Source organism: Crinia signifera, chromosome 2, assembly GCF_055691185.1.
Source record: "Crinia signifera chromosome 2, ASM5569118v1, whole genome shotgun sequence".
Taxonomy (NCBI): domain Eukaryota; kingdom Metazoa; phylum Chordata; class Amphibia; order Anura; family Myobatrachidae; genus Crinia; species Crinia signifera.
The window spans coordinates 189,146,365-189,170,469 of NC_139218.1; the positions used below are offsets into that span (position 1 = coordinate 189,146,365).

Genomic DNA, 24,105 nt, shown 5'->3' on the forward strand with positions numbered 1-24,105 from the left:
AAACCCGTCGGAGAAGACAGCTTGTGGTTGTTTTTGACACCAGGAACAAACAACAGCTCACCTGGTAGTCAGAGTTGAAGTGTTGACCCTTAAGGTGCTCTTTTATCTTTGGGAAGTGGTGAAAGTTGCAGACGCAAGGTCGGGGCTTTATGATGGGTGTGGCAGAATCTTACTGAACTGCAGGTGCTGCAGGTGAAAACACCCTAAGTGTGTGAACACTTCAAATCTGAGGACAAGGCGAAAGCTGCCATTCGGTCCTGGTATTGACAACAACCAAAAAAAAAAAAAATATATATATATATATATATATATATATATATATATATATATATATATATATATATATATATATATTTATTTCGGTGGAATGACCTCACTTGTAGACTGGGAGTATCAATGGGGTGCGCATAGAAGGTACAAACAGAAATCCGTGCCTTTAAATATAGAGGTGTTCTCCCAGCTGGGAATGTGCACTCGCCAATATATCGAAGAGACTTGCTCAGATAAAATTCAAGGTAGTCTATATTTCATATGGAGATATCCACAGCTTTTGCCAAAATAATATAGCCCCGACGTTTCGGTCCTACATTTGGACCTTTATCAAGGAGCCTGAAATTCATATAACATAAAGCACATCACTAACATGTGAATGCTAAATGTGTTCTAAGAATAGAGCACAAAACAAATATGGGTGACAAAAAATTGAAAGGCATATACTTACATAGGCAAGGAAAGGAAAATTACATAGGCAGAAGTATTCAAAAGTATACATAGGTACATCAATAGCAGATCAGCATGGTTCAGGAACGCCAACCATGTCTTGAACTGCCCAGGCCTGGACTTATATACCTGAAACCCGGAAGTCACGTGTGCGTCATTTTCCCGCCATTGCGCGGGTATTGCCGTGTTTCCGGAAGTCCGTCACGGGATGTCCGGTGTATGGAACGCATGCTTTAGAAAGCTGGCCGGATGTATGGGTGGCACGCAGCGGTGACCCGCAGCGTCATACACATAGTGTAGCCGGAAATCCGGTCTATTTATCACTATGGTGATGGCACCGCTATTTCAACTCCTATATCGGCGCATGCGCCTTGTAAACAATATCAACTCAGCTAGAAAAACACGAATATGGAGGGTTAGGAGTGACCTAGTGTTTCAGGTAACGCCGGATATATATAAAAAGTTTAATGGTACATACCACTTTTAGTTGAACCAGTGCATAACAGTGGGTACAGGTCGACGTTTCGGTCCTGGCTGGACCTTTATCAAGACCCCCTTTCTGCCGCCTCCAGTGTGCAACTACCCCTGCTCCATGTGGGTCTTTTATACCAAAAACGCAGCAACTCCCCTTTCAACAACAGGAAGTGCAATGTTAGATCATTCAATGATCCTAGAAAAACAAAAACCATCCACGGCCTCCCTGGGGCCGGGCAGCGCAGCTGAACTGTCAATCAGCCGCTGCCCGGACCTGCGCCCCTGTCCTTGTCCCCAGCAGCCGGCTTGTCATAAGCCGGTGCTGGGGACTTCAATAGAAAACCCGGAGGGGAAGAGGGAGGAGGAGGAGGCACGGCAGAGGTAAGGGAGCCGGGGTTGCCAGATTGGACACTGAGGCACAGCCTGGAAAATTATTGGGATTGCTACTGAAGGGGTTAAGGTCCTAAGCATGCAAAAAAACAGTTCTCTGCATTACATACCCTATATTGAACTTTAATGAAAACTTGGTTAACTTCCAGTTATCCTTTTGAAGTGCCACCTATTTTGTATCTAATGGGCCCTACACATATAGCGATGTGTGCAGGGTGACCTAGCTATGCTAGGTCAGTCAGTTCTGCACCTCTGTCGCTCAGCACCCAGAGCTGACCGCCCCCACACAGAGCGAGCTGTCCACTCTGTGTGCTGAGCGAGCTGACAGCGCCAGTGTTCTCCGGTGAGAGAACACTGGCAATGCCGATATTGATTGACACTGCTCATCAATCTCGGCGACTCGCTATAGCCCCTAAACACACACCGATGTAGGGGCATTTTCTAAGTGACTTTGCCAAACTAAGCAAAGTGGTTCAGAAAATGCCTTAATTATCGGTATTTGTGTGTAAGGCCCTCTTCAGTTGAAAAGCAATCAATTGACTCCAATGTGCTATTATAGATTGTTTAAGGACATTATTCTGACTTGTAAGCATTTGTTATTTTTCTTGTGAGCTACTTTCCAAACAATTGACTAAACCAGGGTTGCATACTCTCCCGGAATGGCCTGCAGTCTCCCGAAAATCGGGAAGGGTGGGAAACCCTCCCGGACTCCGGGCGGACCCCCACTGTGCCCCCGATTGCGTCATTTAAATGCCTCAATGTCTCAATGACAAAATCTCGTCATTTTAGCCCTGCTCCCTCCACGGAGATCTGCGAATTCACCTGTTTAACATCATGGGGGTGGGGCTTAGTGATGTCACCCCCCCCCCCCCCACCCCCCGAGCAGCTGCTGAAACTCTCATCTCCGGGCTTTTCCCGGAGAGAAGAATATTAAAGTCGGCAACCCTGGACTAAACTGTCCAGAAAATCAAAAATTTGGACACCTAAAATTGCCAAATCCAGTAAAGTTTTTAATATATATTTTTATGAATTGTTTGAAATGTTGGGATGAAAAAATAAACAAGAAAAACAATAAAACCATTACTTACAGTACAAGACCATGTAGGACAAATACATGATATATAAACGTTGCTGCATCAGGGGACAGGACACTAATCTAATTACAGATGGAGCAAAAGTGAGCATGCTACAGAGGGTTAGGATAAGAGATGGCTGGGTCTGAGAACCAAGTTTTGTAGAGAGGTTAGGAGCACCACGCCTGAAATTTGCTGGCAGAAGTGGGAGGAAGTAGTCAGTTAGCAGAAGAGGCGACATTAATTTCAAATTTTAGAGTAGAGGGAATGGGTAGGAGTGTAAAGGGGGATCCTATATGTAAATAGGAGAGTATTGGGTGACGGCTTTGCAAGTGCGAGAAGGGTTAATTGAATTCCGGAGGAGGAAGTGTAGCCAGTGTAGAGTTTGTAGGAGAAGTGAAGTAGACTTAAGCTTGGAGAGGAAGATGAGCTGGGCAGCAAAAATGAGGATAGATAGATTGGAGAGGAGAGAGTGATTTGTCAGGGAGGGCAGATAGGATGAATTTACACAAAAGGGTTTTAAGCTGCTTAGGTTTAACAAACAATGGAGAACCACTCCCATTAGAACATACAATACCAACTGATGTTTGATAGTTCCCTTAGGAATGATGCCAATTTCCTCTCATTAAATGGAGTGAACCCCAAAAAAGAGAAAAAAAATCAAAATAGTGTGATACTGTTACACATAAACATAGGAAAGTGGTGAACAAATTGATTTTCAACTCGTACCAAATATTTGTGTCTACTCTATGTAGACACAAACGCTTGATTGGGGGGAATATTCTTTCCACCAATGGAATCCTCTCTTCCTGCTTGCCCAATGGTATAGATGGAGCACTCAGAAGGATATGCGAAACAAATAATGGTGCAGCACATCTTTAATAAAAACAAGATAAAACAAGGAGGATATTATCGAAAGCCTCTCACCATGAGATATTGTCCAAGGAAATGCAGACAATTACAGCATAAGATGTTATCAGGCGTCCCTGGATGCTGGTCATTAGTGTAGAGTCCTCCGAAATCCCCCTTTGGTGTTTCACAAGCCGACCGGTTTCGATACCAAAGTATCTTTCTCAAGGTATGTGAAAGTAATGGTGCAGTCCTGGTGTAAATACCCCCTTCGGGGTGACTTCAGTAATACCTATTGCCAGACATAGACTTTATTAAGGATGAATTTACAGTATGTCCAATTCCTTGATGACTATTGTCAAATTTATTTTTTTAAACCTCAAATGACAATGATGCACGGAACATTATCCACTCTTTTGTTTTGGCAGTAATGTGGTGGAGAAGTGTGTGACGCACGCTTCTCGTACAGAGCGGGCTATGCTAATTGATGAAGTTTGTTCGATGAATGATGGGCCTCACAGTGCCTTATACACCATGATGAAGGATCAGTACGCCAACTATGTGGTGCAGAAAATGATTGATGTGGCTGAGCCAGCGCAACGCAAGATTGTCATGCACAAGGTGAGTTATAGATTGTTCACCAAGTATAGGCAATTTCAACAGGAAGTCTTCTAGTCATGCTAATGTTCCTAACCCTGCAGAGACTTTGAACCTGTTATGGTATTCAGGGTGCTGAAGAACACTGAAATGATAAGACTTAACATCTAGTTTAATATCCCTTTCTCTATGTGGCTGATGTATGATGCAGTGAAAAGAGTGCCGAAGTGGACCAGCGAAGAAGGTAGAAGCTGATTGGTTGATATGGATAACTTCTCCCACTGGTCCTTTTCACTGCTTCATACATCAACGCCTTTGTCTCAATGTATAGGTATAATGCAAAGTTCCTGAATCCCAGCATTGAAAGAATGGTCTGCGATTGGCTTCCCTGCCTGGAATGTCGGGGTGCCTTGAGGATTGCATTTGGGAACCACTGTCCTATGTGGGTTCATTTTGCTTTAAATACCAAGGCAAACAGATCTATTTCCTTTACAACATTTCACCAATCCCTACACTAGCTGCCCCATATCATTCAGGATGAAATTAAAATTAAGCTTTCTCATCCCTGTTCTATGATACCTACAGTATCGTCGCTGGACATCTGCAATTGGGAAATTATCACACTACAACCACATACATCCCTTTGTGGGGAAACCCTTCTGTTCTTTTTTCTATAAACAGATCAGGGTATTTGCTGTGGCCCTAGAAGGGGTTATGTACATCTTCTCCAGTGTTTGACCCTGGAGGCCCAATTTTGGAGCTCTAAGAAAGGGATGCTCCATACCAACTTCACGTTTTTTTTTCTTGTATTTACAAACCCGCCATTATGTCAACTCAGTACGACGTGATCTTTTTTTCCCCATTCCCCTTAATTGGCACCTGTAGTTTCCAAATTTTGCCCCCTCTTGGCGGCAGGGAACAGAGTTGCATGTGATCCATCGCATGTGAAAAGACCACATGCGATCTTCCCACCCAGGAAGTTCCCGGGTGGCTCATGGGGGATTGGATGGTCATACACTGCCCTGAGATGTTGGAGCAGGCTATTGCCATCTTAACCATGGTATGCTTTTATTTACTATAATTTCTGATAATGGATTATAATTGTGTTCTTTGTTTTATTCAAAATGTCATGGTGCTACAGGACTTATTTGACTGTGATTATGGTCAACCTTGTTCCTTATCCCTTCCGCGTGCACCCCCAATCCATTTGCCTTTCATGGTAACTATTTTGCCCTTGTGTCTCCTATACCTATTGTGTCATATTTGACCATTTGTTGTTTGTGGCTCTGATTATCCACAAATTGTATTTGATACCGCTACTATCCGTTGATCCCCCCCCCCCCCCCCCCCCCCAAATCCACTTTATTTAAAAACTCAATAAAGATATTTCTTCAAATTTACACTCACCTACCCTTTTCCCATCAATAGCATCCTTTCATATATCTGAAGCCTCTTGAATTCTCTAGCCCCCAGTAAGTACTTCCTCTGCCTTATCTGCTCTCTGATGACCACCTCTGTCCCACCTACACTTCCGTTCGATCTACAGTTCTGCTATGACAATAATCACCAACAGCGGTTTTCAAGAATGGATTGTTAAATGGGCCCTCTGAATTTAATGTAGCATATGGATGACACTTCTTCCAAATAGAAGTTATGGCTCACAACTATTCTTCTTTTCCAGATCCGGCCACACATTGCCACTCTTCGGAAATATACATATGGCAAACACATTCTTGCCAAGCTGGAGAAATACTATATGAAGAATGGTATGGATCTGGGTCCAATGTGTGGGCCTACCAATGGCATCATCTAGAGATCTTCCTGCACCCCACTGTATCATCCCTATTTCTGCCCACCACGTGGGAGATTCTGGATGTAACTCTAACCTTTAACCAACCTTTGTAAATGTCTTTAATTTTATTACACCTGACATATTAATTATTATTATTTTAAAGATCAACTTAACCCTCCCTCACTGTATTTCTGTATAGAATCACTTGTACATATCTTGTACATGTCCCCCCCCCCCCTTTGCTGAACGCACTTTCCTCAATTACGTGCGCCAGAGCCCATGTGAATAAATTTGCTCGCTCCAAAGTCCAAAAGGATACTGAAACTTTTTTAAGCTGAAACATGTTGTTCCCCTTATCTTTGTTTATTTTAAAACATGCTTTGATTAACCAGAGTTCTCCATTTCTATATGTACGTTCGTATACATACATGAATTTTTTTTTTTTATTTTTTTTTTTCAATCGAATTCTGTTTTATCGTGCAGAAATTGGAGACGAGGCAGGTGTAAGACTGCCCTTTTTACGACTGTATTTTTTGATTTCAAATGAAACTATAGCATGTCCACCTTAATTCTAACCCCAATACCCTTTTTTTCGCTTTGTATAAATATGTAGTGTATACTTGATATAGATATTTGCATATATATATAAAACTTTGTAGTATTTTTTTCTTTTAGTTTTTTTGATGTTTAAAATACAGATGTATCCTGCAGTTAGTGGACATAAACCCTTTTGACTGTAAAATTGTACATTTGTAAAACCTCAGTAATGTAAATGTGAGTTTGAAAATCGACATAACCCCCTCCCTTTTTTGGTAACAGATAAGAAAAGGCAAAAAAAAAAAAAACTTTAGGCCAAATTGCATTTCCAGAATTCTTCTACAGATATATTGGTCGTGATGTTGTAAATTGTAAATTGTAATTTCTGCCGGGCAAGACAAAACCGCATATTTCCCTTTTTTCTTTTTTTAGTTGGTGTTTGATAGCTAATTTTACTTCCATGAATAATTTGGATGAATGTTAAATTTGCTCTAAATTAGTGAACAAATCTTTTTAATATCAGCCAGCTGCAATTATGTTTCACCACTTTTGAGATCTACAAACTGAAACAGTCCTCATCCAGTTGGAAATCTTGTTAGTAGTTCTTTCCTGTACAGACTATAACGTTTTGTTTTGCATTTTGTCTCACTTGTAAGTTGCTGTAACATATTGTCCACTTAATTCTTTCTTGTTTGAATATACAAATGTAATAGTTAAACGGTGTATATTTACAACGGACATGAAATCCCCCTCTTTTGTGTATATTACAAATGAATTTTTCCAAGCACACTTGTTTAACTGTATGTGTATAATTAAGAATCCCCTTTTCAATTGCCAGATGGGAGCAAGGAGGATGGCAATGGGGAAGGGGCATTATTGGCCCTGTGGATGCTTCTGATTTAGCAATTATTTTTTGTACTTTGTGTAGAATGTCTATAAACGATGTGTGATCTTTATTTTGAAATTACAGAACTTTGGAATCTCTGTCTGTGGTCTGTCTATATGCATTTATCAAACGCCTATGCTTTTTTTCATGCATGTTATCAGATTATAAAATTATTGTCTGATAATACAAAGCAGAAGTATCAGCTTCTGGTTAGCTGGCTTGTTAGAACATGAATTTACTTGATAAAAAAAAAAAAACTTTTTATGCAATGTTGCTAACTTAGCAAGCATATGGGGTATCCAATTACCGTGGGTAATTTATCAATTATTTAGCTGGGGCTATCCAATTAGCCCCAATGCTGCTATACATATACCCTGATGTTGGCATGTTTTGGGTATTGTGTTGAGGCAAGCAATGTATCATCTCTGAGAAGCAGCCACTGGAACTGTGGTAACATATGGGATCAGGAACTTCTCCTGGATCCCATGAGTTATCCCTGGTTCATTTTCAGCTAATGAACACTGCTTCTAATTGGGTACTATGGTGATGACTGTCGGTCATACATCACAATTTCAGGCCAATTTTATTGGCTGAAAACTGATACACGCTTAAAAATACAAGAGTCCTAAAGGTGAAAACCAATTAGACATGTTGGCTATCTTTTGTGTATTCATCCGTATGTAATGAAACTAATGTGATTACGCTGCTAGAAAATCTCAGTCCAGAGTAGTATTCAAAAACCCCACAAAAACCATTGTTACTATGGAAAAGCTCACCTGACATGAAGGACATGGAAGAAAGAGTGAGAATTGGAAGAAGCTATGAGGAAAGGAACCTTATGATGGGTGAAACACAATCATTGGTTACTGCATACATTACTGTATATTTTACAATTTCTGACTGCAGATTTAAATGAAGGCCTCAAATCCAGCCTGACCTGATGGGCCAAATGGTGAGGTTTTGAATTATGTTGTCAAATTTGTTCTAAGGAAATGCAAGAATATCAGAATACATCAACTTTATCAATTTTTTACACATTGTTTTAAGCACCGAGCAGACATGCATAAAGGTCGTATTGTATTCAGGTAAATAATGCTAACCAAAATTATATATTGTCAGGTTTTTTTTTTTTTTTTTTTTTTTTTTTAGTTCCCAAAGCCAGCATTAAATAAACAAGAAAAAAAATAATGGACTATCCCAGTTACAGCTGCTAAATTATTGTGACACTGTAATATCACGATATATATATCGGGACACAAGTCTGATATACCAAAGAGTTTATCTAATATAACTTGGATATGGTCATTTGGTCTACAACTAGGTCGACAAGCATTGGGTTGACATGGGTCTCTGTCGACGGATCATTAGGTCAACACAAGCATTAGGTTGACATGGGGTTTTTCACTGTTTTTTTGAGCCAAAAGGAAGTTTTATGCCCTGCCATCCAGTAGGGCGTGGTGGGAGAATAAAATAGTGTGAAAAAAATCATGAAAAAAAACCCATGTCGACCTAGTTTTTATAGACCAAATGATCCACACCCTTGCATACAGTACATGTATAGTTGGAAATCAAAAATTACCTATATAGTGAAGAGGAGAGAAGAAAAAAACATGTCAACAAAAAAATTTACACAAAATGTACACAAAAGGTCATACATCTCGGAGAACATTAGAGGCCGGGAACATTTTAAAGGGAGAAGGGCGTACATAGCAGGCACCAAAATGAAGAACATTGGTCTGTATGGGTGAAATTAATTTAGACCTTTGGAATATCCCAGCAAATAAAGGTATAGCAATCAGATTGTTGTGGGTGTGCATACTTTGTGACTAACCACCTGGACTATAAACTGTTGTATTTCGATTCAGCATTGCTGTTAACCTAAATCTCTCACCTGTTGCACTGTAGCATTAACCAGAGTAATACAGGCCTTACATTCAGGACCTGTGGTGGTCATCTAAAGACAGACCAATGAAATATTGTACAAAGTACTAAATTCACAGCATACTGTGGGGAAAATTTCCAAAGATGGGAGTTCTAGTTCAGATGCTAAGGGCAACCAAACAGAATCTACTTATTAAGCACCTTCTGGAAGATAGACTATTTGGTTGCCCATAGCAACTTCCCATCTTAGTAAATTTCCACCGTCTTTTTTTTTTTTTTTTTTTTTTTTTTTTAAATCTACAGCTTTTTGACCTCCATAGCCCCAAGGCAACAAAACTCTGGCATGAGAATGGATGAGGGGATATATGCGATGGGGAGTACATGAATCTCCTGAAACCAAGGGGATTGTACTTAGGGAGGCACGCCCATAGTATATGCCAAAATGTGCCTGAAACTACCGTTTAAGGCCACTCAATTTCACTAACGGTGCCAGGGTCAGTTAGTTTCTCTGAAATATAAATAGCACAATCTGCTTAAATAAAAAAGAATGTTCTAGATCAGGCATGTCCAACGTTGGCCCTCCAGATGTTGTGAAACTACACATCCCAGCATGCTTTGCTACAGTTTTGCTATTAGAGAATGCTAAAACTATTGCAAAGCATGCTGTGATATGTAGTTTCAAAACATCTGGAGGGCCAATGTTGGACGTGCCTGTTCTAGATGCACTGGGACCCTGATCCATTTGTTCACTTTCATTTTGCCCACTTCTAATTCATATTTCTGTTTTTAGTTAGGCAAGTCAGAGGCATGATAATATGATATGAAAGAATATAAGCAGGACAGAGCATCCCGAGAGCCTATGGTTAGGAGAAAAAGTGGGGAGTGTGATACAGTAGGGAATGGAGTTGTTCAAGCATGATATATTAGATCTAAACAAGACTGTTCCTTTACTACACCATACTGCTCTTTGAATAGTAAGGGCCATTCTGATGGTGAAAGGGAAGCTCCATAATGAAGTATCTGGATCAATATCCTGATAATGTAGTTAGGTAGCTATGCTGTATGAACTACCTGGCCTATATTTAGAGACTGCTTTGGGATGAAGTGTCACCTAGCAGGACTTAAAGTGCGTGCTGATATGTCCCCTGAGTAATCAAGAAAATTGGAAAGGAGTCTAGACCAGGGGTAGCCAACTCCAGTCCTCGAGAGCTACCATCAGTTAATGTTTTCCAGGTCTCCTCACAGAATCACAAGTGAAGTAATTAGCTCCACCTGTGGATCTTTTAAAATGTGTCGGAGTAATGAGTACAAATTTGCAGCAGCTAAGTTGTCTGGAAAACGTGAACTGTTGGTAGCTCTTGAGGACTGGAGTTGGCTACCACTGGTCTAGAGCTGGGGTAGCCAACCCTAGTCCTCGAGAGCTACCAACAGTGCATGTTTTGCAGGTCTCCTCACAGAATCGCAAGTGAGCTAATTAGCTCCATCTGTGTATCTTTTAAAATGTGTCAGTGATTAATGAGTGCAGCAGCTAGGTTGTCTGGAAAATGTGAACTGTTGGTAGCTCTCGAGGGCTAGGGTTGGCTACCACTGGTCTAGAGCATTGTCCTGTATCCACAAACTGAAAATGAGGAAGGGACATATCGCTAAATACTTTGGACCTAGTGAGTATGTGTAACTATTATACACTAGTTTGTCCATCTAGTTTAGAGAATAGATCATGTACTACTGAGTTTTCAAAAAATTGAAGCAGGATGTAGAAGAATTTAGGATGAACTACCATTTCTACCAAATTATCCCTACCTGTTCGGATACGAGAACAGAGGCAAAATGCTCCGTGCAATATATCCTTGCATAATACCCAGGTATTTAAATGAGTTGTTAACCCAACAAATGGTAATTTATATTATGTGTCTGTTAGGGGCTTTCCTTTAAAGATGCCCATACACGTTGCGATAACAGCGTGCAATGCGACGCGTTATTGGGCGGATCGCAACGCATGCGTTTTGCATGCAATACGATCCGCAGGCAGTACAAAAAGTATGTACAGCACATACTTTTTGTACTGTACGATGCTCGCGGGAGCGCGCATCGCATGTTGTCTATCGCAACATGTATGGGCACCTTTAGGCAGTGGTTCCTGACCTGGTCTTCAAGTATACCTCCCAACTGCACATTTTCTAGGTTGCTCAGAATCACAAGTTAAATAATTCGCTCCACCTGTGGACCTTTTTAATTGTGTCTTAATAATGAGTGCACCTGCTTGGTGACCTGACAAATGTGCGCAGTTGGGGCTACTTGAGGACTGGGGTCAGGAACCACTGCTCTAAGAGGAAGGATGGAGTAAGACCAGAATATTTTATTACATTTAGAATGACCGGCATTGCATTATGTCAGCATACAAAGCCACAGTATCCACCTTATTGCCCAGTTGAAGGCTGGCCATGTCAAAGGTATACATATGTTTTTGTAAAAGAAGGTGTTGGGCATCTCAGGGACAGTGGAGACCATCTATAACAGGGCTGGGCAACACCGGCCCTCCAGATGTTGATGAACTACACATCCCAGGATGCTTTGCATTAGTTTTGCTATGTGGCCATGCTGAAACTGATGCAAGGCATACTGGGATGTGTAGTTCATCAACATCTGGAGGGCAGGTGTTGCCCAGCCCTGATCTATAATAATAATAAGCTCAGGTACTGACAAAAAGGGCTGAAAGGCATCTACGCAGCCTATGCAAAATGTCAACCTACCCCAACCAGTACCCACTTTCTGGCCCCTCAAGTGAAAGTGTGGAGGTGGTGTGTTAGAAGTTCCACAGTCGCACCCTGCATTCGTACAATACATATGTCTTAATTTTGTGATAGGTGCCCTCAACCCCCAAATCTCAGTGTCCTTGGCAGCTGCTTAATGTTAGAACCGGACCTACAAACAAAGGGGGGTATTCAATGTTCGGCGTGCTCCCGCAGCCATCTCCCGACGGGGGAGATGGCTGCCGGGGCCCTATTCAATGCTGTCTTCCCCGACAGCATTGAACAGGGGTTTTGCGCAGAACGAGCCCGACAGCACAAGCTGTCGGGCTCGTTCTGCCGAGAAAAGCCGGAAATAGGCGAGCTCCTGGCCGGAGCTCGTCTATTTTCATCATCAACTCGCGGCCACGCCCCCTACTCGCCGCTCGGCGGCCGGGACATTGAATCCCGACTGCCGAGCTCCAGGCGAGCAAAATGAGAACGGGACATTGAATACCCCCCTAGGTGTGTTAGAAAGTTATCTGTTTTGTCTATATGGGTAAAAAGAGAGATTGAATTAGGAGTCTCTAAGCTCATTTTTTTTCATGGCAAAACTTCTCCTTTTTTTTTTTTTTTTTTAAAGCTTAATGTGACAAAAGTTAAAAGCTTTTCAAATATTTTATACCTTTGTTGGTGTTCTTTGCTTTTTAACATGTCAACAGACACACTTTCCTACTGGAGAGCTGAATTTCCCACAATGCCTCAGATTGTGTTAACTAAAGACTTGTTTTTGGATAAAGCCCTAGGGGTAAATTTATTAAAGCTTCTATAAATAAAGAGGGGGATGTTGCTATGGGCAATATCACCTCTTTAATTTTTAGAAGCTTTAGTAAACTGCCCCCTTGTCTCTATATTAGGAAATTTTGTGTACCTAACATAGCAAACAGGGAGAAGCAGGAGCAATAGGAGAACCCAGCTCAATAAGAGGGATCTTGCTGAGTCAAACCATGCTATGTCTATATGTACAATGTACAAATGTTGGTAAATTATAACTTGACTTTTAAAATTACTGTTTTCAGTGGTAGCCTGCACAAGAAAGTATGCAGCATAAGCTGTCTGACCAAGAAACCATTGCATGGAGAACAGTAAATGGGAGGCAATTGTATAATATATAAATGTATTATAGGATCAATGTGTGTGCTTAGGTGAATAATACAGATGGAGCGCCTCTCGGCCAGCTCAGGGAATCTCCAGATTGCATCAGACGTGACGTGTGAGCGTCCCAGTCACTCGGCGGTGGGGAGCAGATTCCTTGCCAGTCTCCGCTTCAGGGAGATGGGGGGGGTTGCAGCTACAGTGGAGAAGAAGGGAGGCGGTGGAGGGCTCTGTCAGAATGGGGCATGCAAGTGTCTTGTGCGCACACGCCCCTCTCTGGCAGCTGGCGAACCGAGACGGATGGCAATTCTATCGCCAGGAACAGCTCTAATGAGAGCTGCTCCATCTGTATGAGGGTATTTGTTTTTCCTTTTTATGTATCTATCTATTTAGATTATTATGGGTACTATATTTCATTTAATAAATGTCTTCTAACCCTCAAATGCTTCATTCTGTAGCCCAGTGGATTCCAAACTTTTTAGAATCTCTGCACCTGGTATTATAAAAATGTTATCGTTGGCACCCCTAGGCCAAAAGTTTGTTAATGGAGTAATTCATAAATTATATACTAAATTAAACTGTTTATATAACCTTTTTAGGTCCTTTTATGTAGGGAGGGACAAGATTTGTTTCTGCCAGTCCCTTATGGCCGTTTTATAGGTAATGGCAAACACCTGTAGTGCCAAAGAGAAGCCTGAGACATGAATAGTCTGTGGAGTAGCCTATACTGATCTATAAAATCCAACGTGACCCATTCCCAGAGTGACAAAATGTTAAAAAAAAAAGGGAAAGAAGTGAGCATAAACAGTAGGTTAGGATGAGAGATGGTTAATTTAAATGGTCTTTCAATGCAGGTGATGGCAATGATAAATTAAGCTTAAAGTCCAGGAACCATTCATTCTGGAATGAGTTATGTTAGGAGGTATTACAAAATTAGCAGAGGAATTTATAAACCACAGGATTACAGACCACACAGCATGCTATGTATGTAGTAATCCAGAGAGGAACATGTGTAATTCCCAACAGCTCAGGAGCTGAGGAAAACCGCAGAGCACACAGACTTTCAAAAGATTTTTGATTGAGTTGAGGTCTGGAGACTGGCTAGGCCACACCAGGACCTTGAAATGCTTCTTGGGGAGTCACTCCTTAGTTGCCCGGACGGTGTGTTTGGGGTCATTTTCATGCTGGAAGACCCAGCCACGTTCCATCTTCAGTGCTCTTACTGAGGGAAGGAGGTTTTTGGCCAGAGTCTCAAGATACATGGCCCCATTCATCCTCTCCTTAATATAGAACAGTCATCCTGTCCCCTTTGCAGAAAAGCAGCCCCAAAACATGATGTTTCCTGCACCATGCTTCGCAGTGGTAAGGTTTTTTGGAGGATTCCACTCATCATTCTTCTTCCTCTAAATACAGCGAGTGGAGTTTGTACCAAAATATTCTATTTTGCTTTCATCTGACCACATGACATTCTCCCAATCCTCCTCTGGATCATCCAGATAGTCACTGACAAAATTTAGACGGGCCTGGGCATGTGCTGACTTAAGCAGGGGGACCTTTCGGGCGTTGCAGGATTTGAATCCATGACCACGTAGTGTGTTACTAATGGTAATCTTTGTGACTGTGGTCCCAGCTCTCTTGAGGTCATTCACCAGGTCCCCCTGTGTAGTTCTGGGCTGATTCCTCACCTTCCTAAAGATCATTGATACCTCACAAGGGCCCTTATTCTGATCGGTGCGGCCGGATCCGAATATGCGGCCAGGAGCGTGCAATGTCATATGTCCGCCCCCTACACGTGCGTCACGGCCGCATTAACATACGTACGCCCAGCGTTTGCATGGGAACGCCCATGAAACGCAGGGCGTACGCATATGGTAATGAGCCCAAATAGCCCTTCACGCCCCTCTCCACCCCCTGGTCGGAGTGTTCACGTTTCATGCGGAATGTGGCCGTGCGTCCCGCTCGCACATGCGCAGAGACGCCTCTGCACATGCGCAGACACAAAACATCAGCGGCACGAACGCACGCGGATATTACCGCACCAACCAGAATAAGGGCCAAGGTGAGATCTCCCAGGTCGAGGGAGATTGTCAGTGATCTTGTATTTCTTCCATTTTTGAATAATTCCGCCAACAGTTGATCTATTCTCACTAAGCTTCTTGCCTAATGTCGAGTAGCTCATATCAGCTTTGTGCAGCTCTACAATTTTGTCTTCGGTGTCCTTAGACAGCTCTCTGGTCTTGTCTCTGGTCTTGTCCATCAGCCCAGGAAGTAGGGAACAGCTACAATGAGAGAGTGGCCCGGATATAAGCTGGGTCCGGGCCACTCTCTCAGTGTAGCTGTTCCCTACCTCCTGGGCTTATGTAAAGGCTTGATGTTACCTATTGCTGATTCATCCTAAACGCTCCTTGATAAAGGTCTGATTAAGACCGAAACGTCGGGGCAGGATGATTGAATGTAACATATTGGAATAAACACCACAGTTTACCATTTTTCACCCTTGATTGACTCCGTATGAAGTTTCTTAGAGAGTGTTCAAAATCCCTGCAGCTGCAAGCTGGGATACTTGGAATATATATATATATATATATATATATATATATATATATATATATATATATATATATATATATATATATAGCGAATTTCCAATGGATGGCCGGCACTCCAAACAGCTGAACAGTAGAGCCGGGTGCCCTCCCAGGGGGAGAGCGCGACAATCTCACTCCGGTATACAGATGCAGCACGGGTGGCACTCCAGAAATAACGACAATCAAACCAGTGTCAAATTACCAACGTTTCAAATGTTATATTAACATTTTTCATCAGGGTGTGATGAAAAATGTTAATATAACATTTGAAACGTTGGTAATTTGACACTGGTTTGATTGTCGTTATTTCTGGAGTGCCACCCGTGCTGCATCTATATATATATATATATATATATATATATATATATATATATATATATATATATATATATATATATATATATATATATTAGATAGATAGATAGATAGATAAAGTATCGACACTGAACACTAGATGCCACTCGACGTACTAACTTTCTCTTTTGTGTGCTAAAAGATGGCATAACAGAAAGTGAAAACTATTTTTGCAGGGACACTGGCCTTTTTCAAACTTGCTGGATATGGAGTGAGCTATGAAGACAGAGACTGGAGGTAGGAACAAATAGTCACTGGGGATGGGGTGCAGAGTTTGTGGGCTAAAAATTGTCACATCTCTAAGTGAACGTACATTGCAGAAGCCATCATTTTGACAGGCTTTTAACTACTAGACAGATAACATTGATATTAGGGTTGCCAATCCGGGGATCGGGATCTGCAGGATCCTGGGATTTAGGGCATTTTTGTCCGGGATTTGAATCGCAGGATTGGTGTCTCCAATCTCTGGATTGGTGTCTCCAATCCCGGGATTTTGGGATTGAAATGTGCATGGTATCGTTTGGCGATACCAGATGAGTGCAATACCATCCATAAGATGTTGCTTTTTAAAATCACTACTGTGGATGCCTCTGATGTCTAATGCAAAGTTTATATTGAAAGAATCCGGAATACATGTGCGTGCAGTATCCATTGAAATGCATTGTAGCACAAGAACTATTTTTGGAAATATTATTGCATACAAGTGTTTCTCTTTATGCTATTTATAAAGGGCTATGGGGAGAAATGAGCGAGTACAGTACTTTTGGGGCATGCATGTGTCTGATACCCTCATTCTCTGCAACCCACACTCTGAGACTGGTTGCTGTAGTGCAAATGCAGCAGACAACCGCAAATCCATACTCTACTGTAGGTTCCACTTGTGTAAGGGCACTGCTGTCCGTGCATCTCATTAGGCTAAACTGGTTAAAGGCAGAATTACGCTACAGTATGAATGAAATACAGTAAGAGCAGGCTACTGGCTACTAATGAAATATGGCTTTGTGGAAGCCTACATCTATGGAGCGAGCAATGGCATAGGTTTTACATGTCTGAGGGGGCATGCTAAAGGGGTTATGGTATAAATCATAGACTGACTCATAATAGACAGTCATATGGTAGACCACTAACGGTCAACAGTCGCAATTCGACGTGAGTTTTTAGGATTTCTATGTCAACATAGGTCGACATGGACACTGTCTAAGTGTACCACGTCCCCTCGCCATTGCTTTAGGCTTGGTGCCTTGCTGCACTCTGCACACGATTTTATTCTCCCTCCACACCCTAGTGGATAGTAGAACATGAAATACAGCCTGTCGGGCACATGTCGGACGAAAAATTAGTTAACAAAAAATGCATGTCGACCTTTTGACCATATAGACATTTTCACCATGTCGACTTATTGGCTGTCAACAAAAAAATGCATGTCGACCTTTTTCCATGTTGACCTTTAGACCCTGTTGACCTTTTGACTGTTGACCATTAGTGGTCTACCATATGGCTGTCTATCATGAGTCAGTCTATGATCAGTTCGGATACCGCTAAAGGTGCGTCTCATTACGCTAGTTGAAACACAGGGGTTGTTGACAAAGGCACAGATGCTGCAATGACCAACCCGCAGCTCCGGTCCTCTACCTGCACAATGTCCAGCTTTGAGTGCACCTGCTCTGCAATAGGGATCTGACTCACCTGAGCACAGGATTGCTCAATGTCACCCCCTCGAAGTCTGCTGATGGCGCTCTAGCTGCAGAGGAAGCCAGAAACCCCTGCAAGCAGGGAGGAGAATTGGAGGGGACTCCATGCAGTTACTTGCTGCTTCCCTTCCCAGTGTCACATAAACTAGTAGCCCCGAAAGCCAAGAGTCTCCTCTGTCATATGGTATCAGGTTTCACAGGCATCTAGAACCAGATATAAGGGTGCAAAATGGACACATTTTCCCCATAGACTAGGCTCATTAATTCAGACCCACCATGGGCTCTGACGCTTGCCATTAGCCTTCTGGGGCCTCAGAAACTTAGGGTTCATAACCTATGGAAGCTAAACATCTCTCCAATAAGAACTCAGATCTGAGCTGATTGGACCACTAGAACCAGAGAAATTAAGCTTTAAGCCCATTTAAATTTATTCATAAGGTTAAGCTATAGAAATTCTATAGTAACATGATTCAGCGCTGCTGACACTAACACATACTGGACTATATAATTAGAGAAGGACAGATTATCATTTTAACCAGCAGCTCATTGACTGTATTGGCTATGGGACATAGGCGCTCACACAACTTCCCCATTGTCTGTGTTCTAGCTAGCGTAATGAGACGCTAGTTAATGTTGGCTGGTTATCCCCACCTCTCCCCTGGGAGGCTGCTCTTTGTGTAAATACTGTAAATTGCGTCAAAGTCCCCTATCCAGAAACCCCTGAAATCTGGGCAGGCAGTTGAAGGAGACCCCACCCATTGTTGCTTCCCTTACCGGTATCACATAAACTAGTGATATAATTATATAGTCCACCATGTGTTACATTGTCAACAGTGTTGGTGTAAATGCAGGCTGCTATAGAATTGCTACAGCTTAACCCAGGCATGTCCAAAGTCCGGCCCGAGGGCCAATTGCGGCCCATGATGTCACTTCAAATGGCCCGCAGCCTCCAGCCAGAAGCTGGAGGCTGACGTGGGACGCACAGCACAGGACTCTAGAGGTGGGACCCCGTCTTTCAGATGAGTATGTGTCCAACTCCTGCTGCTGCAATTATATATCACTCTCCACCGCGATCAAAGTGACAGCAGTGTGCGGGGAGGGGGGAGCAGCAAAGGGGAAGCTAGCTCCCGTAATATGGGGAGCGGAGAAGGATGGCGGCGGGAGACCAAGAATCTGTCTCCTGCAGGGGAATATACAGTGAAGGGAGGCAGTATGTGGGACATTCAGAGAAGGATGGGCAGGCTGGGGGGCAGAGTGGGGGGTATACAGTGAATGGGGTACATACAGCAAAGGAGGGGCAGTTTATGGGAATATACAGTGAAAGGAGCAGAGTGGGGGAAATACAGTGAATGGGGACAGGCTGTGGGACATACAGTGATTGGGGGCAGGCTGGGGGACATACAGTGAATGGGTGCAAGCTGGGGGACATACAGTAAAGGAGGGGCACACTGGGGGACATACAGTAAATGAGGAGCACGCTGGGGGACAAACAGTGAATGGGGGCATGCTGGGGGACATACAGTGAATGGGGGCACGCTGGGGGACATACAGTGAATGTGGGAAGGCTGGGGGAAATACAGTGAAGGAGGGGCATGCTGGGGGACATACAGTGAATGGGGGCAGAGTGGGGGGGGGCATACAGTGAATGGTGCAGAGTGGGGGACACACAGTGAATGGGGCAGAGTGGGGGCATACAGTGAAAGGGGGCAGAGTGGGGGCATACAGTGAAAGGGGGCAGAGTGGGGGAAATACAGAGAAGGGGGTCATGCAGGGAATATACAGTGAAGGGGCATGCTGGGAGACATACAGTGAATAGGGGCAGAGTGGGGGACATACAGTGAATGGGGGCAGAGTGGGGGACCATTCTGATGTGATTTTCACATTTTCACGTCACCATATTGACCCTAAGAATGAATTAAAATGGGCTTAAAGCTTAATTTCTCTGGTTTTGGTGGGCCATTCAGCTCAGAACCAGGTTCTTAATGAAGCCCTGGTTCAGGCTTGGTAGCCATTTTGGTAAGCTGCTGAGTGCTTGAGTCTGGCCTGCTAAGGACAGTAAGGTGACTGTACACTCGCTCTATCCCTATAGCCCCTATGTGTTTTAAATTGCATGATGAGATGCACGTACAGAAGTGCCCAAATATAGTACATGCATAACCTATGCAACAGCATTTTCTGAAAAAAAAAAAAAAATGTATTTAACTGTACAGTAAAGTAGTATGTACAAATCTATTGTCATGACCGACGGAGGTTGAGGACCCACCTCGGGTACCTGCCAAGGTATGACTTGTGCTGAACGCCCTTGAAACTTAGCAGGTTGGATGTATGACTTTCTCATAAATCCTAGGCTGTGAGTTAGACGGTAGCTTCGGGATGAAGGCGCGGAGTCTAACTGCCCGGCGGTCTTCTCCAGGGACCCCCGCAAGGGAGTTTGGGTTTCGCGGCGTCCGAACAGCAGGTCGCGGCCCCTCACCCGGAGAACTCACTGGTGCCAAGGAACAGACGGTCAGCAAGGAGACCGTAGGGTAGCAACAGGGATTCCAGGCGGTGAATGATAACTAGAAGACTTGCTTGGTTGGATGAATACCGAAGCTGTAAACAGGATTGTTGTCTTGGCTTGGTAGGTTCAGATGGGCAAAAATAATAACTGAAAATGGCCGACCTGGCATGAGGGGTTCGGGTAGACAGTAACGGTAACTGAAAGGGCCATCTTAGCTTGGTGGGTTCGGGTAGGCAATAACGGTAACTGAAAGGGCCGACTTGGCTTGGAGGGTTCGGGTAGGCAATAACGGTAACTGAAAGGGCCGAATTGGCTTGGACAGGATGCAGGAGCAGGAATGAGCCGGATCAGGAATCAGGGAAGGCTGAATCACAGAGAGTGAGCTGGGACCGCAGTACCACACAGGACCACTGCTGCTGAGCAGAGATACTGGCAGCTGCAGAGTTGTACCAGCACCGAGGCTCACAGCCTGCTGGAATTTATGCTTTGCCTGACTAGGTCCGCCCAGCCCCTTCCTTAGGGAAGGAGATAAAGCACCCCCACGCCTGCGGTCACGTGACCCGGCCAAGATGGCGGCACCCAGTCCACCCCGCGCTGCTCCCGGCTGCTGTGGTACCCGCTCTCGGACTGAAGAGGCGCAGAGATGTTTCATCTTCCGCGCCTCTTCTCAGAATGATTCCATTGGCCGCCTAGCGGCCAATCAGGAGCCGAGAAAGTCGGCTCCTGATTGGCCGCTAGGCGGCCAATAGAATCATCCGGAGGAAAGGCGCGGAAGATGAAAATCTCTGCGCCTCTCCAGTCCGAGAGCGGGTACCACAGCAGCCGGGAGCAGTGCGTCTGCCGGAGAGGATGCCGATGTCGTCGCCGGGGACCAGGTGAGTAGGATTTCCTTCCTCAGGTACCCCTGTGGACTTCATCGGATCCTGGACCCCGGACCAGCCCCGGAACCAGGACCAAGGCCCCGGAACCGGACTCTTCAGCCCTGGAGCCCCGGAACCAGGACCAAAGCCCCGGAACCGGACTCTTCAGCCCTGGAGCCCCGGAGCCCGGACCCAGGATCCAGGGACCGACCTACGGGCTCAAGGTAGGTAAGTATCAGTGTGTGTGTGTTATGTGTGTATTAAACTTTTATTTTTCAGGGTGTCAGTGTGTTTTATTTAACTATTTTTTGTACTGTAGAACTACAAGTGCCAGCGGGCCCTTTAATGCCCCGCATGCTGGGACTTGTGGTTCTCCAAGTCCCAGCATGCGGGGTAGGCTTGCTGGGACTCATAGTTCGCCAGTAGAAAACAATAGTTTATCTTCTTTTTTTTACACAATCCATCAGCCCGATGCCCACCGCCCAGGGGCATCGGGGACAGCCCCGGACTTTCAGCATGGGCTGGTAAGTCCTGGAGGGGGGGACCCCTTCATTGGGGGGGTCCCCACTTCCCCAGGACCCCTGCCCATGCTGACCAGCCAGGGGGATAATGCTTTGGCCGCGGGACCTTATATAATAAGTGTCCCCCGGCTGTGGCATTACCCTGCTGGCTGGTTGGGTCCGGTGCTGGTTCTTAAAATACGGGGGACCCCTAGTCATTTTGTCCCCCGTATTTTGTGAACCAGCGCCGGACCTTGAGCCTGGTGCTGGTTTCATTAAATCAAGGGGACCCCTATTTGTCGGGGACCCTGATTTTATGTCACCAGCACCGGCTCAATGAGCCCGGGGCTGGTTATGCTCTGGCGGGGGACCCCGCGCTCGTTTTTTTTTTTTTTTAATTTGCGCTTTCCTGCAAACGTGCGATTTTCAGACATGAAAATCGAACATTTTCAGGACTAAAGACATCGCACCACCTTGCACCTATTCGCACTATTTGGCCCGTTGCATCTCATTAAATATGCGAAAAATGGCCCAATCTTGCGATTTGAAAAAGGGCGAAGTGGTGCGATAAAAAAATCGCGCATTTATCTCATCCCATAGAATGTCACCCCTTGAATGAACTTGCAATAGTAATTTGCAAACCCTAGAAAGCGTTGGATAGCACGCAGGGTCGTCGGCTGAGTGCAATCTAGGATAGCAGCTACCTTTTCTGGGTCCATCTGTAGACCTTGCCCAGAGACAATGTATCCGAGAAAAGGAACAGCCGACTTTTCAAAAATACACTTTTCAAGTTTGCAGTACAGATGGTTCTCACAAAGTCGATGAAGAACCTCTCTGACCTGACTCCGATGAGAAACCAAATCACGGGAAAAGATCAGAATGTCATCTAGGTATACTACTACCGAGGAGTAAAGAAGATCTCAGAAAATTTCATTTACAAAGTCTTGGAAGACGGCGGGGGCGTTACAGAGTCCGAATGGCATCACCAGATATTCAAAGTGGCCATCCCGGGTGTTAAAGGCCGTCTTCCATTCGTCCCCCTCACGGATCCGAATCAGGTTATAGGCACCTCGTAAGTTCAATTTTGAGAAAATGGTCGCTCCTTTAATTCTGTCGAAGAGTTCTGGGATGAGAGGCAGTGGATAATGGTTTTTTATGGTGATCTCGTTAAGACCACGGTAGTCAATGCATGGTCGGAGCGAACCATCTTTTTTTTCACAAATAAAAATCCTGCTCCTGCTGGAGAGGAAGAGGGACGGATGAAGCCCTTCTGTAAGTTCTCGGCAATATAGTCGGACATGGCCTTGGTTTCGGGTAAGGACAGTGAATAGATGCGGCCCCGTTGGGGGTTAGAACCAGGCACCAGGTCAATAGGGCAATCCCACTCCCGATGTGGTGGTAGAGTGTCGGCGGCTCTCTTATTAAATACATTGTGAATGAACGATATGGAACAGGAATTCCAGTTGGTTCCCCGGCTTCAGAGGCACACCAAGGAAATACTTTGGTTAAACAGGACTTCGAGCAAGACGGATTCCAGGAAAGAATCTGCATAGATGTCCAATCAATATGCGGGCTATGCTTCTGTAGCCACGGAAGGCCCAATACCATGGAAAAAGATGCTTGGGGAATAACCAGAAGTTCAATTTTTTCGTGATGGAGAGCCCCAACATCACCGTCACACAGGAGATCAAGCCATGCGGAATATAACTGCCATCCACTGCCGTGAGTCGCACAGGTGTTCCTAAATTCTGGGTGGAAATGTTATATTGCTGCACTAGAGCTGAGCTGAGGACCCACCTCGGGTACCTGCCCAGGTATGACTTGTGCCGAACGCCCTTGAAACTTAGCAGGTTGGATTTATGACTTTCTCATAAATCCTAGGCTGTGAGTTAGACGGTAGCTCCGGGATGAAGGCGCGGAGTCTAACTGCCCGGCGGTCTTCTCCAGGGACCCCCGCAAGGGAGTTTGGGTTTTGCGGCGTCCGAACAGCAGGTCGCGGCCCCTCACCCGGAGAACTCACTGGTGCCAAGGAACAGACGGTCAGCAGGGAGACCGTAGGGTAGCAACAGGGAAGCAGGCAACAGGGATTCCAGGCGGTGAATGATAACTAGAAGACTTGCTTGGTTGGATGAATACCGAAGCTGTAAACAGGATTGTAGTCTTGGCTTGGTAGGTTCAGATGGGCAATAATAATAATAACTGAAAATGGCTGACCTGGCATGAGGGGTTCGGGTAGACAGTAACGGTAACTGAAAGGGCCGACTTGGCTTGGAGGGTTCGGGTAGGCAATAACGGTAACTGAAAGGGCCGACTTGGCTTGGAGGGTTCGGGTAGGCAATAATGGTAACTGAAAGGGCCGACTTGGCTTGGAGGGTTCGGGTAGGCAATAATGGTAACTGAAAGGGCCGACTTGGCTTGGACAGGATGCAGGAGCAGGAATGAGCCGGATCAGGAATCAGGGAAGGCTGAATCACAGAGAGTGAGCTGGGACCGCAGTACCACACAGGACCACTAGAGGCTGCTGCTGAGCAG

The 24,105-nt window shown here is 44.4% G+C and overlaps 1 protein-coding gene across 11 annotated transcripts in view; it reads left to right on the plus strand.

Annotated features, from left to right (window-relative positions):
• The window catches only part of PUM1 (pumilio RNA binding family member 1), a 47,229-nt gene extending 39,813 nt beyond the window's left edge, over nucleotides 1-7,416 (plus strand). For all 11 annotated transcript variants that reach the window (XM_083173405.1, XM_083173406.1, XM_083173402.1 and 8 more), the window contains 2 exons: nucleotides 3,935-4,127; nucleotides 5,785-7,416. In XM_083173405.1, coding sequence (XP_083029531.1) covers nucleotides 3,935-4,127; nucleotides 5,785-5,916 — 325 coding nt within the window. In that variant the 3' untranslated portion in view covers nucleotides 5,917-7,416. The remainder of the gene's footprint in view (nucleotides 1-3,934; nucleotides 4,128-5,784) is intronic.
• Nucleotides 7,417-24,105: the final 16,689 nt, after the last annotated feature.